This window comes from Dermatophagoides pteronyssinus, unplaced genomic scaffold (genome assembly GCF_027571235.1).
Source record: "Dermatophagoides pteronyssinus isolate colony J.1.1.1.1 unplaced genomic scaffold, Derpt_VIB-CSIC_2022.12 sq0029, whole genome shotgun sequence".
NCBI lineage: Eukaryota > Metazoa > Arthropoda > Arachnida > Sarcoptiformes > Pyroglyphidae > Dermatophagoides > Dermatophagoides pteronyssinus.
This window is the reverse complement of record NW_027461553.1, coordinates 134,110-152,973: the sequence shown is the minus strand read 5'-3', so window position 1 is coordinate 152,973 and position 18,864 is coordinate 134,110. Positions and strand designations below refer to the sequence as shown.

At 28.0% G+C, this 18,864-nt stretch overlaps 3 protein-coding genes and 1 long non-coding RNA gene across 7 annotated transcripts; 2 read left to right on the top strand and 2 right to left on the bottom strand.

The window, feature by feature from the left end:
* Positions 1-4,762: 4,762 nt before the first annotated feature.
* Positions 4,763-7,600, top strand: LOC113795209 (uncharacterized). 4 transcript variants are annotated; one of them, XM_075823485.1, is made up of 2 exons: positions 4,763-4,779; positions 6,532-7,600. In XM_075823485.1, the coding sequence occupies exon 2, from the start codon at positions 6,715-6,717 to the stop codon at positions 7,228-7,230; it is 516 nt and encodes a 171-aa protein (XP_075679600.1). In that variant the 5' UTR covers positions 4,763-4,779; positions 6,532-6,714; the 3' UTR covers positions 7,231-7,600. The 4 variants fall into 4 exon arrangements, with proteins under 4 accessions (XP_075679600.1, XP_075679599.1, XP_075679598.1 ...); XM_075823484.1 differs by having other exon boundaries at positions 4,770-4,865; XM_075823483.1 differs by lacking the exon at positions 4,763-4,779 and adding an exon at positions 4,802-5,207.
* LOC142645929 (pre-mRNA-splicing factor syf2) lies at positions 7,040-8,268 on the bottom strand. The gene is made up of 2 exons (XM_075823481.1): positions 8,074-8,268; positions 7,040-7,995 (listed from the first exon to the last, which is right to left on the bottom strand). Exons 1-2 carry the CDS (start codon positions 8,179-8,181, stop codon positions 7,390-7,392), a joined length of 714 nt encoding a protein of 237 aa, XP_075679596.1. The 5' UTR covers positions 8,182-8,268; the 3' UTR covers positions 7,040-7,389.
* Positions 8,269-8,847: 579 nt separating this feature from the next.
* Positions 8,848-17,274, bottom strand: LOC113795194 (very long chain fatty acid elongase 7-like). The gene is made up of 2 exons (XM_027345386.2): positions 16,567-17,274; positions 8,848-9,741 (listed from the first exon to the last, which is right to left on the bottom strand). The coding sequence occupies exons 1-2, from the start codon at positions 16,994-16,996 to the stop codon at positions 9,188-9,190; spliced, it is 984 nt and encodes a 327-aa protein (XP_027201187.2). The 5' UTR covers positions 16,997-17,274; the 3' UTR covers positions 8,848-9,187.
* Positions 14,759-16,729, top strand: LOC142645930 (uncharacterized). The gene is made up of 2 exons (XR_012846955.1): positions 14,759-15,735; positions 15,838-16,729. It is a non-coding gene; the product is annotated as an uncharacterized LOC142645930 (long non-coding RNA).
* Positions 17,275-18,864: the final 1,590 nt, after the last annotated feature.

The window sequence follows — 18,864 nt, the reverse complement described above, 5'->3', positions numbered from 1 at the left end:
TCACCATTAACCATCATCAGAAGAATGGAATTGAAAAAAAAAAAAGATTTTTTTGCCCAAAAAGCAAAAGCAAGTTTGGTTCTCGTTATACACCCCACACACCATACCATCATCACTACCACCACCGAGAAAAGAAAAAGACAATGACACTTTGAATGACCTTTTCCTTCTCTCTCTCTCACACACAACTTATGCTGATTTACGAATATTTCCATGAGAGAGAGAGCGAATGATGTTTAAGGTGAATGAATTATATTCGCTTGTCAAATACACACACAACACACACACACAGACATTAACTAACCGAAAAAAAGTTAACCAAATGGATGAATGGAATTATTATTAAAAAAAAGGACAAGATGCTTTCAATTTGCTGGTCTTTGCCCTCGGTATTAAAACTAAAACGAAAGCATACATAAAACGACAACGACCATCAACAAAAAAAAAAAAAAAAAAAAAACAGAAAACAAGACACTTTATAACACTCAACTGGTGTGGTGGTAGGTTGAAAGATGATGATCGTCGTGGTCGTTGCCACCATTCATAATGATCTTTTTTTTCAGTAGTATACAGCGTGGCATGTATGGATTTTCGGATGAATAAATGGATAAATAGTAAGTAGTGGTTGTGATAATATAGTTAGTGGGTAGGTAGATAAAGTATATTGGCAAAAAAAAAAAAAATAAATCATTTGGTCGATTGATGTTTATGATGATTATTTTCCATGGTAAATTATTTTCAAAATAACGAGAATAGCATTGAATGGTTAAAATCATTAAATCAAACACAGACACACACAGGCACATCAAGGTGGTCATCCATATAATGATCATACAAAGATAATTTATCAATCAAAAAAAAAAAAGAAAAAAACCGAAGAAATTCTTTGAGAAAAAAATGTCATCATTTTATCAAGTTTCTCTAGATTTTCTAATTCAGAAAAGAAAAAAAAAGTTCAAGAATCAACTCCAGATAGATAGATTTTCTGTTTTTTTGTATCCAAAATTCAATACATAAGGATTCTCCCACTCCCCAACAAATTCTCAATCAATGGTAAATATCAAAATTGATTAATATTAATCTAATCACATTTTGGAATCAATTTCCAAAGAAATTAAAACATCTATAATAATCATATGGATTATCCATTATACGCTAATGATGTTTATTTATATTTAGTATAGCGTATTTTGGGTTTTTTGGTCTTAAAAATCTAAAAATACAACCATTTAAACGATGTATAAACATGAATTTCATTAAATTGAATCAATATTTTTTTTTCATTTACTTATCAAATTTACTTAATTCGTAAAATGACCGATTGAAATACAAATACAAATACAAATACAAATACAAATCAATCAATCAATCAATCGATCGATCGATGAAAAATTGATTCGACTAAATTCATATTAATGTTAATAAGTTATTTTTAAAAAAAGAAAAAATCAATAATTCATATGTTTTTTCTTTTTGGCCAATTCTATCCGAAAGAAAGAAAAAAGAAAAAGAAAAGTTGACATTCAATTCCCACGAACAAACAAACGTAAACATACAAGAAAATCTATTTGATTTTAAAAAAAAATTGAAGGTTAAAAAGACAAGGAAAGGCTAAGATTCTTGTTTCTTCGGCTATTTTCTAGGAAAAAAATAATATCAAAAAAAGTAAAGATAAAGAAATCACTAATCACCCAACTGATAATTCATTGGAAAATAAACTGTTTGTATGAACAAAAAAAGAAATACAATGGCCAAAATTCATTAGAATTTTAAAATCAAATGAATGAAAAAAAATCACAAGATACAAATATCAAGAAAAAGAAAAAGTCAAAAATAAATTGATTTCATTCACATCGCACACAAACATCAAAAAAAGAAAAGAAATTCAAACAGTGTAAACAGTAGCCAAAGGATTTAGAAAAAGCGGAAGTTTGTTTTGTAAATCAACAACAACAACAAAAAACCCATTCTTATTGTTAAAAATAATAAACATTTTACCAATTTTCAATCAATCGATCAATCAAATCAATCGATTGATAATGACAATCACTAATATAATACGATTTGTTGTTGATAATAATCAATACCAAAAGGTATGTGTATTTTATAAATTACATACAATGTATCAACCAACCAACCAACCAATCTAGCTATGTTTAAATTTTCATTTCATTGATTTTTAAATAAAAAATACACGTGTATAACTGACAAGAGATATCAACATAGAGAGAGAGAGGGAAAACATCAGTAACTAATAAAAAAAACAAGAACCATACACAACAGAAAACAGATGAGGAAAAAGAAAATAAGCAATTTTAAATTTTTCTTTTGAATTCATTTCATCAAATTATTATTATTATTATTATCATCATCATTGAAAAACAACAACAACAACAAAAATACTGAGAAGGATGTATTTTGTTTCATGATAATGATGATGATGATGATGAGGAAAAAAAATCCCCAAAATTTTTATTGTATAAAATAATAATAACAACAACAAGTTCAAGAAAGAATTGTCATTGAATTCATTATCATCATCCATAAAATAACGGATTGAATAATGAAATTTTAGATGAATTTTTTTTCGATTGTTTACAAATTTCAATTTTTCGATTTTCAAATATCATTTTTCGCTAAACATTTTCACCTGAAGTTTTGTTGTTGTTGTTGTTGTTGTCATCGTTGCTGTTGTTGTTGCTGAACATATCCTTTTTTGTTTCAAATTCTGTTGAACATTTGATGAAATACGGATATAGATGAATTTGATAACTCGAATTACATTGGTTCATAAACGGACGTCTTGATCAAACAAACAAACAAACAGAAAATAACTAAACTGAGGTTTGAACAAGTAAAAAAAAATTTGCCACACAAAAAAACAAACAAAACAAAACAGGGATGACATGGGAAAAAAGAAAACAAAATCAGAGCACTTTAAAAAAAGAAGAAAAAGAAAACATCATTTCGGAAACATTTCCGATCTTTTTCAAGGTACAAAAAAAAGATTTCATTTTTTTTGTTTCATTTTTGTTTGTTTGTTGAATAAAAAATGATGGGGGAATTTTGTTCCTTTCACTAGCCGAAAAAAAAATAACAAGTTCTCTCTAATTCAAATAGAAAACAACGGTAAACAGAATTTAAATCATAAAGAACCTCTATTAGATTGATGTTTGCTGATGATGATTATTCAGTTCACATTGTTGTTGTTGTTGTTGTTCTGAAATAATCAGAGATGTACGAAAAAAAAGAAAAAAAAGAAAAAATTGAGCTGATGATGTGTTCCAAAACAACAACAACAACAACAACATGATTCACACTTCAATGATGAATGTGGATGATGATGATGATGATGATGAGGAGATGAGGATGAGGATAAAGATGAAAAACAACAACAACAACAAAAATAACAACAACAACAACAACGATGATAACCACAACATCGAAAACATCATCATCATTTAGATCATGGTATTTATCCAAAAGATGGTACTTACCCATTCAAAAATGTTGAAAATTTTTTGATCCAAAATATTATAATTTTGTTTGTTGTTTTGAAAAAATTGATTATAGACGTATATATTGTTGAAAGGAAAGGAAAAAAGATTATTTTGAGTTTTTATTTTTTTGTTCATTTTTTTTTATTAGAATCAAGATACAAAAACGAAATGATGATGATGATTCGAATTGGAACGGCGCATACAAAAAATAATACACAAACACACACAACAAAACATACAGGGGAGAGATGATGATGATGTTGATGTTGATGATGTCGATGATGTTGTTGATGATGGTGATGTTGATGATGATGGAAAAGAAGTGTGAGGAAGAGAAATACGAAGACGACGGCGACTTTTCGGCATACACAAAACACAGCAGCAGCAGCAGCAGCAAAACACATTGAATCAATGAAATATTTTGGCTATTTTGTTGATGATGAAAAAACAACAAAAATATTGTCGATGTTGATGATATATGTGTGGTAAACATCGACGACGAAGAAGAAGAAAGAAAGAAAGAAAGAAAAGAAAGAAAAGAAAGAAAGAAAAGAAAGAAAGAAAGAAAAGAGCTGCTAAGTGTGTTTTCGGTATCTTTTTTTTCATTCGAATATCCCATACAGTTATTATTGTGGATTTACCACCACCACCACCACCACCACAATTATGTGGTATCCTTACGGAAACTATCGGCATCAATGATAGTGATGACGAGAGAGAAGAAAAAAAAAGGTAGAAGTAAACAATAATGATATGGATTGCGGAAAAAGGAAGTGGTTTTAAAAAATAGACGAAACTGTTAGAGATACGCCCCCTTTCATATTTTTATTTATATGAAAAGGTATTGCTGGAACCATCATAACATCATCATTGATTTGATACAAAAAATATGGAGCGGCATTTACCCGCGTCAAATGTTTTTGTTTTGTTTTTGTTTTCTGTGATGTCAATGGTCCAATTTATGACGTGTGTGTGATGATTCCATCAGTTTGTTTTGTTTTTTTGGATCATATTCATTGTTGGATTTTGAAATCCGAAATTCAAAGAGAGGAAAAAAATTAACCAGAAATTTCGAAAAAAACAAACAAAACAAAACAAAATTATCATTAATCAATCAATCAACAAACCAAACAAACGATTAAACAACAAAAATCTGAACTATGGACATCAAAATTTAACAAAATCACCATTATAATTTTTTTAAAACAAAAAACAAAAAATCCAACAAATATTTATTCAGTGTAAACAGAGAAAAAAAACATCCTTTGGATATCAATATGTATTTCCTTTTCACTATTTCTACTCAACCATCATCAATATTGTTAATTTATCTGTTGTTATTTTCATATAAGAATTTTGTTGTTTGTAATTGTTTTTTTTTGTAACTTAAATTCAGAGAGAATATTCATTTTCAGAAATTTCATCTCTCTCTCTCTGTACATTGCATCCATTGTTGTATATAGGTGTGTGTGTGGTGGTGGTGGTGGCAGTGGAGAGGAAAAAGGGAAAAGAAATTGCCGGTCTGCAATTATTGCAATCAAAAAAAAAAAAATAAATTGCAACATACTTCATTGAGAAAAAAAAAACTTATTTGCAACCAAAAAAAACAACAACATCATCATCATCATCATTATCAACATCAATGACAAGAAAGCAAATTGAATGTGAAATAACAACAACAACAACAACAACAACAGGAAAAAAATGGCAATAATAAATACATACAAAACACACAAACAAACAAACAGAAAAAAAGAATAAAGATAAAACTCTCTCTCTCTCTCTCCCTCTCTCTCACTATATATTTGAGAATGTTTGTTTGTTTGGTTTGGTTTTAGTTTGATGAATAAAGAGTCGGCGTCATTCATTATTTATAAAAATGATGATGATGATAATGATGATTCAATAATAATAATTCTTTCATTCCAAAAAAGAAAATATTACCAGAAACTTTGAATCAGAAGATACATGCGCAGAACGAAAAAAAAGGGGGAAAAAATGAAATGAAATTTTGTTATTTGTTGCAAACAACTTTTATCGATTCCGTGTAATAATAATAAATATGTTATAAGGAGATAGGATAGACAGACAGACAGACAGACAAACATAATAAAATTATCAATCAATATTGGGATACTGATTAGAAGAAGACGAAAATTGGAAAACAAAGATTTCATCAACGACGATTAACCATCGATTCTTGATAACCTTTTTTTTTAATTAATGATTTCTTAATTACCTTTTTCCAATTATTAATTATGTTATTTTTAGTTTTTTTAAAAATTTTTTTAATTTTTTTTTTTTTTGTTTTGTTTTGAATTTTCAGAATTTTCTATTGAAAAAAATGTTTTTTGTTTGTTTGTTGTTTTGTTTTCGGGGAAAAACAAATTCAACAACAACAACATCTCTATATAGAATTGTACGTGTTTGATTTTTGATTGATAAATTTCAAACCAAAACAACAAAAAAAAATATATAACAAACGAATGTAATGATGATGACAATGAAAGATTGAAGATATGGAATGGATAGAGAGAGAGAGAGAAATATATTTTTTTTTTCATATATAATTACTATGATGGAAAAACAAAAATGATTTGTTTGTTTCTCTATTTGTTTCTATATCCTTGAATTTGTTTTTGTATTTTCGGATTTTTGTTTTTTGTTGATTCCCTCAATTATAGTAATTTTTTTTTACTTTTTCTGTCAATTTTGATGATGTTGACAAAATTTTTTTTTTTGTTTTCCCAGAAACTACATTGATTGATTAATCTGTTAATGATGATGATGATGAAGTGAGTGATGAAAAACCAGAAAAAAAACAAGGTGTGATAATTGAATTTTTTTACACTGAGAAAAAAGTCCAATTTGGATGCCGTAATAACGCCAACATTGAGGTATGCACGCCATCAAAAAAAGCATGTAAATGTGTTAGCGATTGGCGTGCAAACCTCAAAAAAATTGGCGTGTGCAAACCACACTTTTCTCTCAGTGTAAATTGAAAAAAACTTTACAAAAATTATTCTTGAAGGGAGAAAAATATTACGGAAACTATGCTGCCATCTATCAACGATCATCGTTGACATTTCGTCATCATGGTTTGGTGTTGAAAGAAAAAAAATTTGACGGTTGAATTTTCAATCATTCAATTTTTCGATCTTCAATAACAAACAAACAAATTTTCTTTGAAGTTGAAACAAAAACTCCCGATAAAATGGCAAAAAATAAGAAAAAAAATTCATCCAACAAAATCAATGCTAAAAACGACGAACAAAATGATAAGAAAACAAACGTTAAACCATCGTTGAAGAAACGTAATAATCATTCTCGATTGTTGGAAAATAATCATCATCAGGAAAATCATCCGAAAAATCAAAATAAGAAATCCGATTTACCAACCAACAATGTTCTTCGTAGCCGGCGATTATTACGATCATTACCAAAATTTATATTCAATATACCTGGTTGTGAAACAATATGGCGTGATATTTTAGGTTATAAAATTAATAAAGAATTTGAACAAACATTTTTACATCTGATTAAAGATTTAAATTCAGATGAAAAATTCTTATTAGCCGAAATTATTATCGATCATGATATTGGATGGGTTATTCGAAATATGCATAAAGTGAATGAAGATTTGAAAAAAATTAATACAATTAGTGATTGTAATATGCCCAAATTGAAACCAAGAAATTTTATGGATGTTTCAACACAAACAGATTTTTAATTACAAAATTTGTATTTATATTACGAAGAAGAGAAAATTTATTGTATCATGTAATCATTGCATTTAATATTTACATTAAAATATTAGGTTTTTTTTTAAAAAAAAGAAAAATGGATAAAGTCGAGTGATTTCTTATGATGATCTTGATGATTGCTTAATTCAAACGGCCGTACCACGTTCCAAATTTTGTTTGATTTCGGCTGTATATTTTCCATAGAAACGTTCAATTTTCTTATTAAATTGCATATTTCTTTCATTAATATAATCAATATCATTATCATCATCGAATGCACGACGTCGAGAATATTTTGCTTGTTTTTGACAATCTTTATTCATATCATCCAATAAACGATCGATTGCTTCTTTAGAATCTTTATGTACACCAAATACATAGGAATTTTTATCCGCATAAAATTGTTCTTCAGGTATGGTTTGTTTAAGTTGTTCATATTCTTCCATATCAGGTTTTATCTGTTTAATCATTCGTTCATATTTTCTTGCTGCTGAATCTTCAAAACTTGAAAATCCTTTATCTGGATTCTTTTTTACTGATCGACGTCGTTCCCATTGTTCAGCATGATCGGCTTGTATATCTCTTAATTTTTCCAATTCATAATCTAAATTTTGTTGTTCAGCTTGAACACGTTCTTCATCTTCTTCAAGTTTACGTTTTGCCCATTCTTGTTTTCTTGTCCAATTTGCTGGCAATTGTTGTCGTTTATTTTCTTCAATCACTTCTTTATGATTAAGTTTACATGCCTCGTTCTAGTCGATTAAAAGAAACAAAAAAAACATTAAAATTTATAAAACAAAAATATTTTTAAAAAACAAAACAAAACTTACTCGTTTCATATGAAGTTCACGTAATTTACGTAAACGTTCCGTCTTTTTATCTTTTGCATTTGATAAATCATCAGTTTTACTGGACGATGCCACAATTTTCTGATCCATGATTTACAAAAAAAAAAAAAATGAATTTTAAAATCAGATTAAAAAATCAAAATAAAAAAATAAAAAACTCCAGCAACGAGCCACAATATCAAAACAAGTGATGAACGAAATAATCGATATATATTTCGATAGTATCGTGAAAATAAGCCGTCTTCAATCATGCATTATTTTCGGCGTCAAAGTTTCAAAGTTTTCGTTTTTTCAAAAATAAAAACCAATTTGATTAATGAAGATTTCAAGATATGGATTACGAACTTTTTTTGTTGTCAATGGGGTAAAACGATGCGAAGAAGACGAAACAATCAAAAAAAAATCCGATATCCATCTTTGCAACTTTCACTCATCTTGGATTAATTTTTCACTTATACCGTTTTCCTAATCTAATTTTCTGTTTGTTATCATAATGAAGAAATGAAAATGGAGACTACCAAAAAAAAAAAACTTTTTCACTAATCAAATGAAGAAGAAATCCATCTGAATTTTCTATTTTTCTTCTTTGTCATAAAGATAAGAAAAGTTTGTTTCCATTTTTTTTTATTGCTCGAAGATCGTCATTATCATCCACTACGAAACGAAACGAAAAAATAATACAGTCAAAAAGTATCTCTATGCTGATAATTGATTATCTAATGAAGATGTTGAAGAAACTTGAACGCACGTCAAAACTTTTTGTAAATGATTATCTAGTGAAAACAAAAAGGATAAGATAAAATTGGAATGAAATTTGCTTAAAACCAAAAACGCTCGAGAATGACAAAAGGGGTAAAATATAAAATTATAAGTTTCTTTATTTCAATTACCAGTTTTTTTCCACATTAATTAATGAATTACACAATTATAATAATTTGAGACAGATTTATTCATTTGTTTGTTTTGTTTTTGTTTGTTTAAAGCATTTGATAATTTAGTGTTTTATAAAAATATTAAAATAATTAAAAATTTTGTTGCCCTGAATATATATTTTAAAAGTTAATTAAAGTTTATGATGATAATATTGATTCAGTAATCATTTGATTGAATTTTCTTTTTTACCATCATCATTTAGATTATTATTCAAATCATTATTATTATGATGATTTATACGTTGTCGAATTTCTAATGAACCATTTTCATTTGTTTGAGCAATCAGATTATTATTACATTTTGTATCATTATTCAATGAATGTCGTTGCTGATGTGTACGTGTTGTTGTTGTTGTTGTTGTTGTTGTATATGATTGTTTATAAAAACGATAAAATAAATAGAAAAATATAATCGGTTGTGGTGCGGCAATAAAACGCCAAAATTTTATCGGATAACCTTGTTGATATTTAAAGAATGGTATCAAATATAAACCATATATAACAAATTGTGCTAATTGTAATTGTGTTATATAACGTTTCCACCAAAGATATGGTTGTAAACGTGGTCCTAGGGCAGCCAATGCATAATAACTATACATAATACAATGTATAATTGTATTGAAAAATGGAAATATACCCAAACAAGGTGCTGTTGGTGCAATACAAAATGCACAATAACCTAATAATGGTACGATTGAATGATGATAAAGATGTAGACCTGCAATAAAGGTAAATAATAAAAGAAGAAAAAAAAGAGATTAAAATTATTATTACAAAACAAAAATCGATCAAAGTTTTTTATAAAACGGACAAGAAAAACAAACAAAACAAATTGAATTCATCGAAATTCAGACAAAATTCTATTGAAAAGAATCGATATCCAAAATATTTATATTTCCTTGAAGAAATTTTTCGGCAAGTCCTTTTTTGTTTCCGGAAAACTTCTATCTTGTAATATCACCATTTTACCAATTTGTTCATGTCAAAAAAAATATTTTTGCCACCATTATAATTATCCATTATATGTTTATAATTTTCAATATGTTCGCTACACACGCTTATTATATAATTAAATACATTTTATATCTCCAGTGGAAAACCACCACCAAGTGATTTTTTAAAAAATGGTAATGACTTGTTGTGAAAATTGACAAACCAAACCAAAAATTTCAAGTTAAAATCATTTAAGGGAAACCATGGTTAAAACAAAACAAAAAAATCATTATCATTTTGTCAATTACGCACATTAGTGATCCATAAAAAGTGATTATAATCATGTGTTTTTTTTTCACCTATTAGTTCCGTTATAATTGCTTTTTCACTCAGTTCATATTTTTGACTAATCTAATGAATGAACTGAAAAACTTGACTAAAAACAAAAACATCGAATGTAATAAATGGACCTTAAAATGATACAAATTACAATGTGAAAACCGAGAAAGAACGAAAAAAAAGGCAAAAAAGATCTATGCAAAAACGACTTGTGTTCGGCATCACGCACGTTATTTTTGTCGAAAAATTTATAATTTTTTTTTTTTTTTTTTTTTTTTGGAGTAATAATTTGAACAAATAGAAAGTTTAAAGCTCCCATTACACGAGCGCAATTGCCTCAGAGATTTCACATGAGATGTGGGCGGAGCGAGATGGCCTCATCGGACGGTTTCATTCGAGCTATTACACGGTCAAATGTTGTTGTTGAGATCGTTCTTCGTTGCGACACCAAGAATAATAATTTCTTGTTTTGTCATGATGTTTATGAACGGAACATTGGCGCTAAACATTCGAATTTCGAATTATTTTCAAATTTGGTTTCTTTATTTTTGGTTCTTAATTCGTTGATTAATAAGGTATAATAATTTATTTCTTTATAAAAAAGTATTATTATTCATTCAAATTAAAAAAACTTCAATTGAGATTGTTAATCTGTTTTCGTTTTGTGTTGTTCTGATGGATTGGGACGAGGAAGAATTGGATGAAGTTATGATGCTTTGTGGTCTGATTGTGTTATCATCCGCTCAAAAAAAGAAAAGAATTTGGTGCAATAGATGGTATCTTGATCGAACGAGATATTCTCGAGTTCGTATCATCGACCAATATCGTTTGACTGGCAAACACTTTCGCCAGTATATGCGGATGACAGAAGATTCCTACGTAAAGATTTTGAAAATGGTAACACCGTATATAAAAAAGCAAACTACTGTAATGCGTGTTCCAATTAGTACTTATAGAATTGGCCAAATCACTCATTGATGAATCCTTTTTTTTACGTTTTACCGGCTTTTCAATTACCGGTGAAATATCCAAATCATCATCAAATGCATTTTTAAATGATCGACGACTTGATGATGGAGTATGAATTGATCGATCAAGTGAATCTGGATCAGATTCCCTATCATTATCATTATCATTATCAGAATCGACATTAATTATTGTAGCAGCTATACACGATGATGATTGTGTTGTGATAGGAGTTTCTTGTTCATCATCAATTGTATCGATTCCTTTTATACGAGTTATTGCATTATGGATCCGGTACATCGAATCAAAAAATGGCCAATTGTTACTATCGCCAGCTGCACCGGTTTGATGTTTGATTTTTTTGTTGAATGTTGAACGTAAATTTCGGTATTTTTTTTTGGCATCATCGCCAGTCAATTTATTTTTAAAATCCACTTCAACATTTTTATTCTTGAAATAATCCTGAGCAGCTTTGGTAACCGCATCGGCAACTTCTTGCCACTTTGATATACGACTTTTGTTCAATTTATAGTTTTCGTTACCTGTATCGATCAAATATTCGGTACGATTTTCAATTTCGTCCAATAAGACGTGTACCAACTCTTCTTTGCTGAAGATAATTTTGGAAATGTCCATTATCAATTAAAAATAAATAAGAATCGGTGGAAACAATTCAAAAAATTAATTTGAATTATTCAACAAAAATAAACAACGAGAATTATATATTTCGTAAAAACTTTTTCTTGTTTTTTATGCAACTTTTCCGAAAACTTCCCAAGATCTCAACTTTTTTGTGATCGACACAGGCCTACTTGGCTGTGGCGGTCGATGAAAAACCATTCGAGCTGAGGCACAGCAAAAACATAGGAACTTTTTTTTTGCAGACGGCCTCAACACAATTTATGCTGGCCGCCTCAGCGGCAATTGCGCTCGTGTAATGGGAGCTTAAATTACATTATTTGTAGTGCTTTATACTACAAAGATGATGGTGATGATATTTTTCAAAGAATATTCTTTAATGATCAACAAAACGGTTGTTGATTATGGAATTTATTTTTTCGAATTCTTAACATTCAATTGCCAATTTAATTCAGACAAACGAAAAATTCTTCTTATTATTCTTATTCTTATGGGTTGCTGTGAGTAATTTTCTTTGAAAAAAAAATTTTTCATTTCTTTTCTTCAATGAAATAATGTGTGTGCGTGTGTGGGTGTACACAATATGTACACAATGTGAAACATTAAAATTGATTAGAAATCGACCAATCAACAAAAGAATGAGAGAAAAATAAATCATCAGATACGGATCACATTGTGAAACCTACCAACCAACCTACCAACCAACCGATCGACAACCAAATAGATCATTTATACGTTTGTTTCTGTCTTTTTCCAATTCATTTGTTGATTGATAATTGAGTTTATCGATAAGATTTTCGGTTCGGTTCAATATTTGAAAATTGTTCTTTTTTGCTGTTGTTGTTCAGTTAAGGGAGAAGGAGATTGAAATCCGAAATCAAATCAATCATTTGCAACAACAACGAAACAAACAACGAAAAAACAATGAAAGAAACGAAAATATTGAAAGAAAAACATCAATTTTCCCTTAAGAATTGATGAACCTAGGCTACCAAAAAAAAGATAACAATGTTTTCAATCAATGTTTTCAATTTAATTAAAAAAAAACAACCAATCTTTTTACTTTTGAAAATAATTTGTTGTTTCTGTGTTGCCCGGGTTCTCTGTTCGCTTTTCCATCGATTTATAGCTTTATTTTTCGGATTTTTTTCGGTTATCGATTACGCAGGTAGGTAGAAATAGAATTCTGATTCAGAATTCAATCAGCATCTGCCGAAATAAGAAATATTCGCTGATTGATTCCAAAAATGAAACAAAATTCAATAAGTTCTGTTTCATATTTGCAAAATATTCGGGGGGGGGGTTTTCATTCGCAATTCGCAGTTGATGATGGCTGTCAAAAGGATTTTCTCATTTCACTCCTACCGCCACCAGAAAATCATTATCAAAAAGATTTTTTCTCATTTTTCTCGGCTCAATTGCAATTTCTTTATTTCATTTTATGATTTTTTGAATTCAAATGTTTCACAATTTGATACTTTTTTGTTCTCAATAGACATTGAAAATGGAAAAATGAAAAAAAAGAAAAAAGTTTCAGTCATTTGGTTTATGTCGAAAGGAGGAAAAAACTTTTCTCTCTCTTACGGCCGCTTAGTTCATTCATTTTGATGATTCCATTATGGAATTTGAAAATTTAAATTTTTTAACCGAACAAAAAACTTTAATTTTGGTTACAAATGACGAATATTATTATTAAAAAAAAACCTGTCTACAACAAATGGTTCAATCACCAACAACAACAGCATTTGCAACAACAACGGAAGAAAAGAAAGAAAAAAACATAATGTTGCAATCATTCACAAACACAATGACTGACTGACTTGATTTCTGAATCTTTTCAATCCTGATTCTCTTGGTTTTTTTTCCCTTTATGGTTCGATAGATTCATTATCATCATCGTCGTCGTTTTTCATATTCAATTTTTTCAATTGAATCTTATTAAATTAAAATGAAAATGATTTTTTGAAATTGACATCTGTAAAGAAAGAAATCGAAATTGATTCTTTCGTTTCAACTGTTTCGTTTCGTTTCGTTTTTCGTTTTCAGTGGGCAAACATAAATCAAGTTTCAAAAATTATCATCTGGAAGTTATCAAAAACGAAATAATTCATTTTCATTTTTTCCCTAGACTTTCTTTTCAATATCAATCGAATTATAACTGGAAACCAAAACAAACCGAATGAATGAATGAATGAATGAAAAACGATGGAAAATTCATTCAAGAGGAAAAATTTTCTTATTTTTTTCAGTCGTTAGCTTAGCTGGATGATGATGATGATTGTTTTCAATGAAATGAACAAATTATTATGTTCCAAATTGATGATGATGATGGGAGCTTAGAGATGAAATTTTTTATTTAAAAAAATTATGGAAAAATTCCATAAGAAACTTTCCATAAATGACCATATAACGTCATTTATGTACGATCATCATTTCCTTAATATTCGAATATTCGAATGTTTTCATTCGATTCGATTTAAACAAAAAAAAAAATGATCATCATCAAAACATTGAAAAACAAAACATTGAAAATTTTCAATGATAAAACAATTGAGTAATTTTTTTTACTTTTTAAAAGGTTATCTAGATTAATAAAATTTGACTTCTCATCATCATCATCATCATCATCATCGTTTTTTTGTTTTTGCTGTTTGTTTGTTTCATCTATCATTATCATTATTCTTTGTAAATAGTAATCATCATCATCATCATCAGATCATAAATAAATTCATTCATTTCGCTTTTATTTAGTTGTTTGTTTTTGGATACGATCCAATATGAAATGAATGATTCTTTTTATTTGTCTCCAGATATTATTATATTTCATAATATTAATTATTTAGATGTAATTTAGTTTTCATCATCATCATCATCATCATTTATGATCATCTTTATGGTGTTGTATTCTATCAACTTTTTGTTGTTGCTGTTGTTTTGTTTGTTTTTCATTTTGGGTTTCGAAATACCAACCATAGGGATTTATTTTCTTGAATCAAAATTGACAAAACAAAATGCTCAATACAAAATGATTACAAGAAACAAAACAAAAAAAAACAACAACATATCATTTTCATTAATGAATCTTGTTTTGTAAATATAATATGTTTGGATTTGTATGTTTATATAACCCCTTTGTTTTCAATTAATTTACCTTGATTCATTCATTCATTCATCCGTTCACGATTCTCAATAATAATAATAATGAAAATCAAATGAGAAACCAAAAAAACAACGACAAATTCGTTTCATGAACAACAACACAAATGAACAAATGGAATTCATTCGATTTAGAGATGGAATGAATGAATGTATAATTATTATACTATAATAGAATGTCCCTATGAAAGAAATCTAATGTAAAACAACAATAATTATAATAATGAAAAACCAGAATCAAACCAAAAAAAAAGGACAACAACCATAACAACAAAAACTCAACAATAATAACAATGTTAAAAAAAATTCTCCAATTGTTTCGTGCGTGAAATTCAATGAATTCTTTTTTTTGCATTCCATATCTGTTATCGCTGCTGTGAATTCATTATTCTTCAACTTCTTCTTCATATGGTTTATCTCCATTTCCATTCATCAACATTGAAAATGAATGCTTTGAATGAATTAGTAGTTGTTGTTTGTTTTTTATGCATATTATTATCATTTTAATTATTATGTAACCTTTTTTGTTATTCAAATATTACATAGGCAAACAAACAAACAGAGCAAACATATTTTGCATATTCTTTATTTGTTTTTAATGGTTTCTTAATTTTTGTCATTGAAAATCACAGATTTTTTTTCAGCGTTTTTTTTTCGTCGTTGCTATTTTCTTAAACAGGTATGTCAAACTCATATGTTGTTTGTTGATTGAAAACAGATTTTATCAGTCAATCAATCAATTTTACATTCAAATATTAATAATAATGTTTATACTTGAAAGAATTTTCTTCTTCTTACTTTCATTAACTTCTATCCAAGAAAAAAAAAGAAAGAATTTTGATGGAATGTAATTTGATATGTGCAACAAGAACTAACAAAAACAAACAAAAGAAGGTCAAACGAGAAGAAGAAAATATAATTAATATTTGGATCATCAAACATCAAACATCAAACGATCGAATGATAAGAATATTAGATTTCAATTATAACATGGATTGTATCGATTTAAACAATTTGTATTTTATTTTTAGAAACAAATGAAAGATCATCATCATCTAATTAAAAATCTAACATTGTTAATTATTAACTTTTTTTCTCTCTGCTGGTAACCATCATCATTATAATCACTAAATGAATTTGTGGATCATTTCATTTCATTTCCAAATTGAGTAATGATGAACATGTATAGACACACACATCAATGAGAATCAGGAATTTTTCCATTCTATTTTTCGTTACTCATTATTTGTCTATTTGTTTTCATTTACAATATTGCCTGTTACACAATTGGAATTCAATTTAGGATTTGATAAAGAAAGAAAAACGCCAACTACAACAGCGACAACATTAATGAATGATAATGATGATTGACTTTTACAAAAAAAAAAACTATAGTACCAGTTTGGTAAATCATTGATCTAATGATGTTTGATTACAATCGATTTTTATTATCGACCAAAAATATGTGTGAAAAAATCATTTTACAAAAAAAGGGAATAGTAACACTTACCACTAATTTGATTATATTTTTTACGTAAAACAAAAAATATTGTATCAAATAAATCGAATAATTTTGTCCACAAATAAAAATGTATTAATGTTATTTGTTCAATATCATTTACAGTTATATTATTATGATCAGGAAATTTAAAATCAAATAAACGTATACCAAATTTTAAATAATATAATGATTGAAGGAAAAAATATAAATTCAACACAACGGTTATAATATTATAACAAAGCATTATACGACGTAATTCAAATGGTTTACGATTCATCATTAATGATGGGCCTAATGATAAACAAAAATAAAGATAACCAATAATAATCATTATTATACGTGTTGGACCATTCATACAAATCCAATAATTATTCATTGTATATGGATGGCCATTCTCTTTCCAATAATCATACCAATAATAACTTATATTATTTAACATTATTGATTATTGATTATTGATTGATTTTGATTTTCAAAACAAAAAAAACACTTGGAAGAAAATTGATTAATTAGGAATCGATGCGATTTTTGTGATAAGAAAATTTGATTTTCGATTGATTGATTGATTTGATTTTCGATTGATTGATTGATTTGATTTTCGATTGAACCGATGGATGTTTGTTGCTGGGGAGAAACGCTGTTGATCAATAATAAACATTAAGCAATTACCAAGAAACTTTTATCTATCTTGTTAAAAATGAAATTTTTTTTTTGTTGATAATTTTGACAGCAGCAATATATTCATATATATATATATCTCTCTCTCTCTCTCTCTCTCTCTCTCTCTCTCTCTCTCTCTCTCTCTCTCTCTCTCTCTCTCTCTCTCTCTCTCTCTCTCTCTCTCTCTCTTGCTATCGTTCCAGGTAAATATACATCACATTCACACGAACAAAAGCGAGAGAAAAATTTTTGTTTTAAGGACAAAAATTTTTTTATTGATTTTTAGGACATCTATTTACCCAAAAAAACATTCTCTCTCTCTCTCTCTCTCTCTCTCTCTCTCTCTCTCTCTCTATTCGTATTTCTTGGCCAAACAACAACAACAACAACAGAAAATCGATAGGTGTATCGTGATGATAATTATCATTTTCTGAAACAAACAAAAAAAAACAATTCGAAATTAATATTCAAAAATTTTGGCCCGTGTCTCTATCTGTTTCTCGGTCAATTTTTTCCTTAAACGTTTTTTTTTTTGCTGACAATTTACTTTTTACTTTTTCACGTATTTTCGTAGTTGCTCCGTATGTTAATTATTTTTCGGTTCAGATTTTTGTTGTTGATTGATTGGTATCTGTTTTTTTTTTGTTTTTCTCGATTTGATTTGATTCGTTTGGTTCAATACACTGAATGATCTTTTGTAGTCCGTATTCGTCGTTATTCTCTCTTTTCCTTATGGTCGATCATTGTTGTTGTTGTTAGCTTTTTTTGCTAAATGATTTGTCATTTTTTTTGTTGTTGATTTATCGAGGAAAATTCGTGATATACTAAACAACAACAACCGAAAAACACCGAAAGAAAATTTAAAATTTGTTTCAGCAAATTTCATTTTTTTTTTTTAAACAAACGAGCAAATTTAAATTACGAATTTCTATTTCCAGCCAGTAAAAAAAAATTGGCCAATTAAATTATTGATAAAATTTTCATTATCAAATTTGTTAGTTTGTTTTTTTTCCCGTTTGTTTAATCAATCGTCATCCATTCATTTCAGTAGGAAATTTTCAAACATACAGCGCCTGGAGCATTGTAAAATTTTATTTTCATTGAAATGGAAAAAATTTTTTGTAAAAATTCAGTGTAAATACAACAGGATTTCTTGTTGTAATCTTTGATCGTTTGTTTTCAATATTATCATCATTTCATTTTCATTTTTCCTGTTCCTTGTTATTAAAAATTGCATAATTCAAGGATTTTTGTTGTTGATGAAACATTGGTGAGATAATTAGTTTAATTGAGAAAAAACACCAATAACAACAGTTACTATTTTTTTTTGAATCGATCATTATCCTCATTATCATTTGGATGTCCAATGTTTTTTTGTTGTTGTTGTTTTTGAAAAATTCGGTTTCCTTTGATTTGGAAATCATAAATTCATGGTTGTTTTCCATCGTCTTGCTTCCATCATCTCTTTTCTTTCAATCGGGAATGATAATGAGAATGCCTAGAATTTTTTTTGTTCTGTTTTTGTTTTTGTTTTCCTCCATTCACTTATTCCTGAAGTTGATGAAAATTCAAAGATAAAAAATAAATTTCTGGAATTTTTCGTTGTTCGTTTGTCTCTTATCATAGAACTGAATGAAATGTCACTAT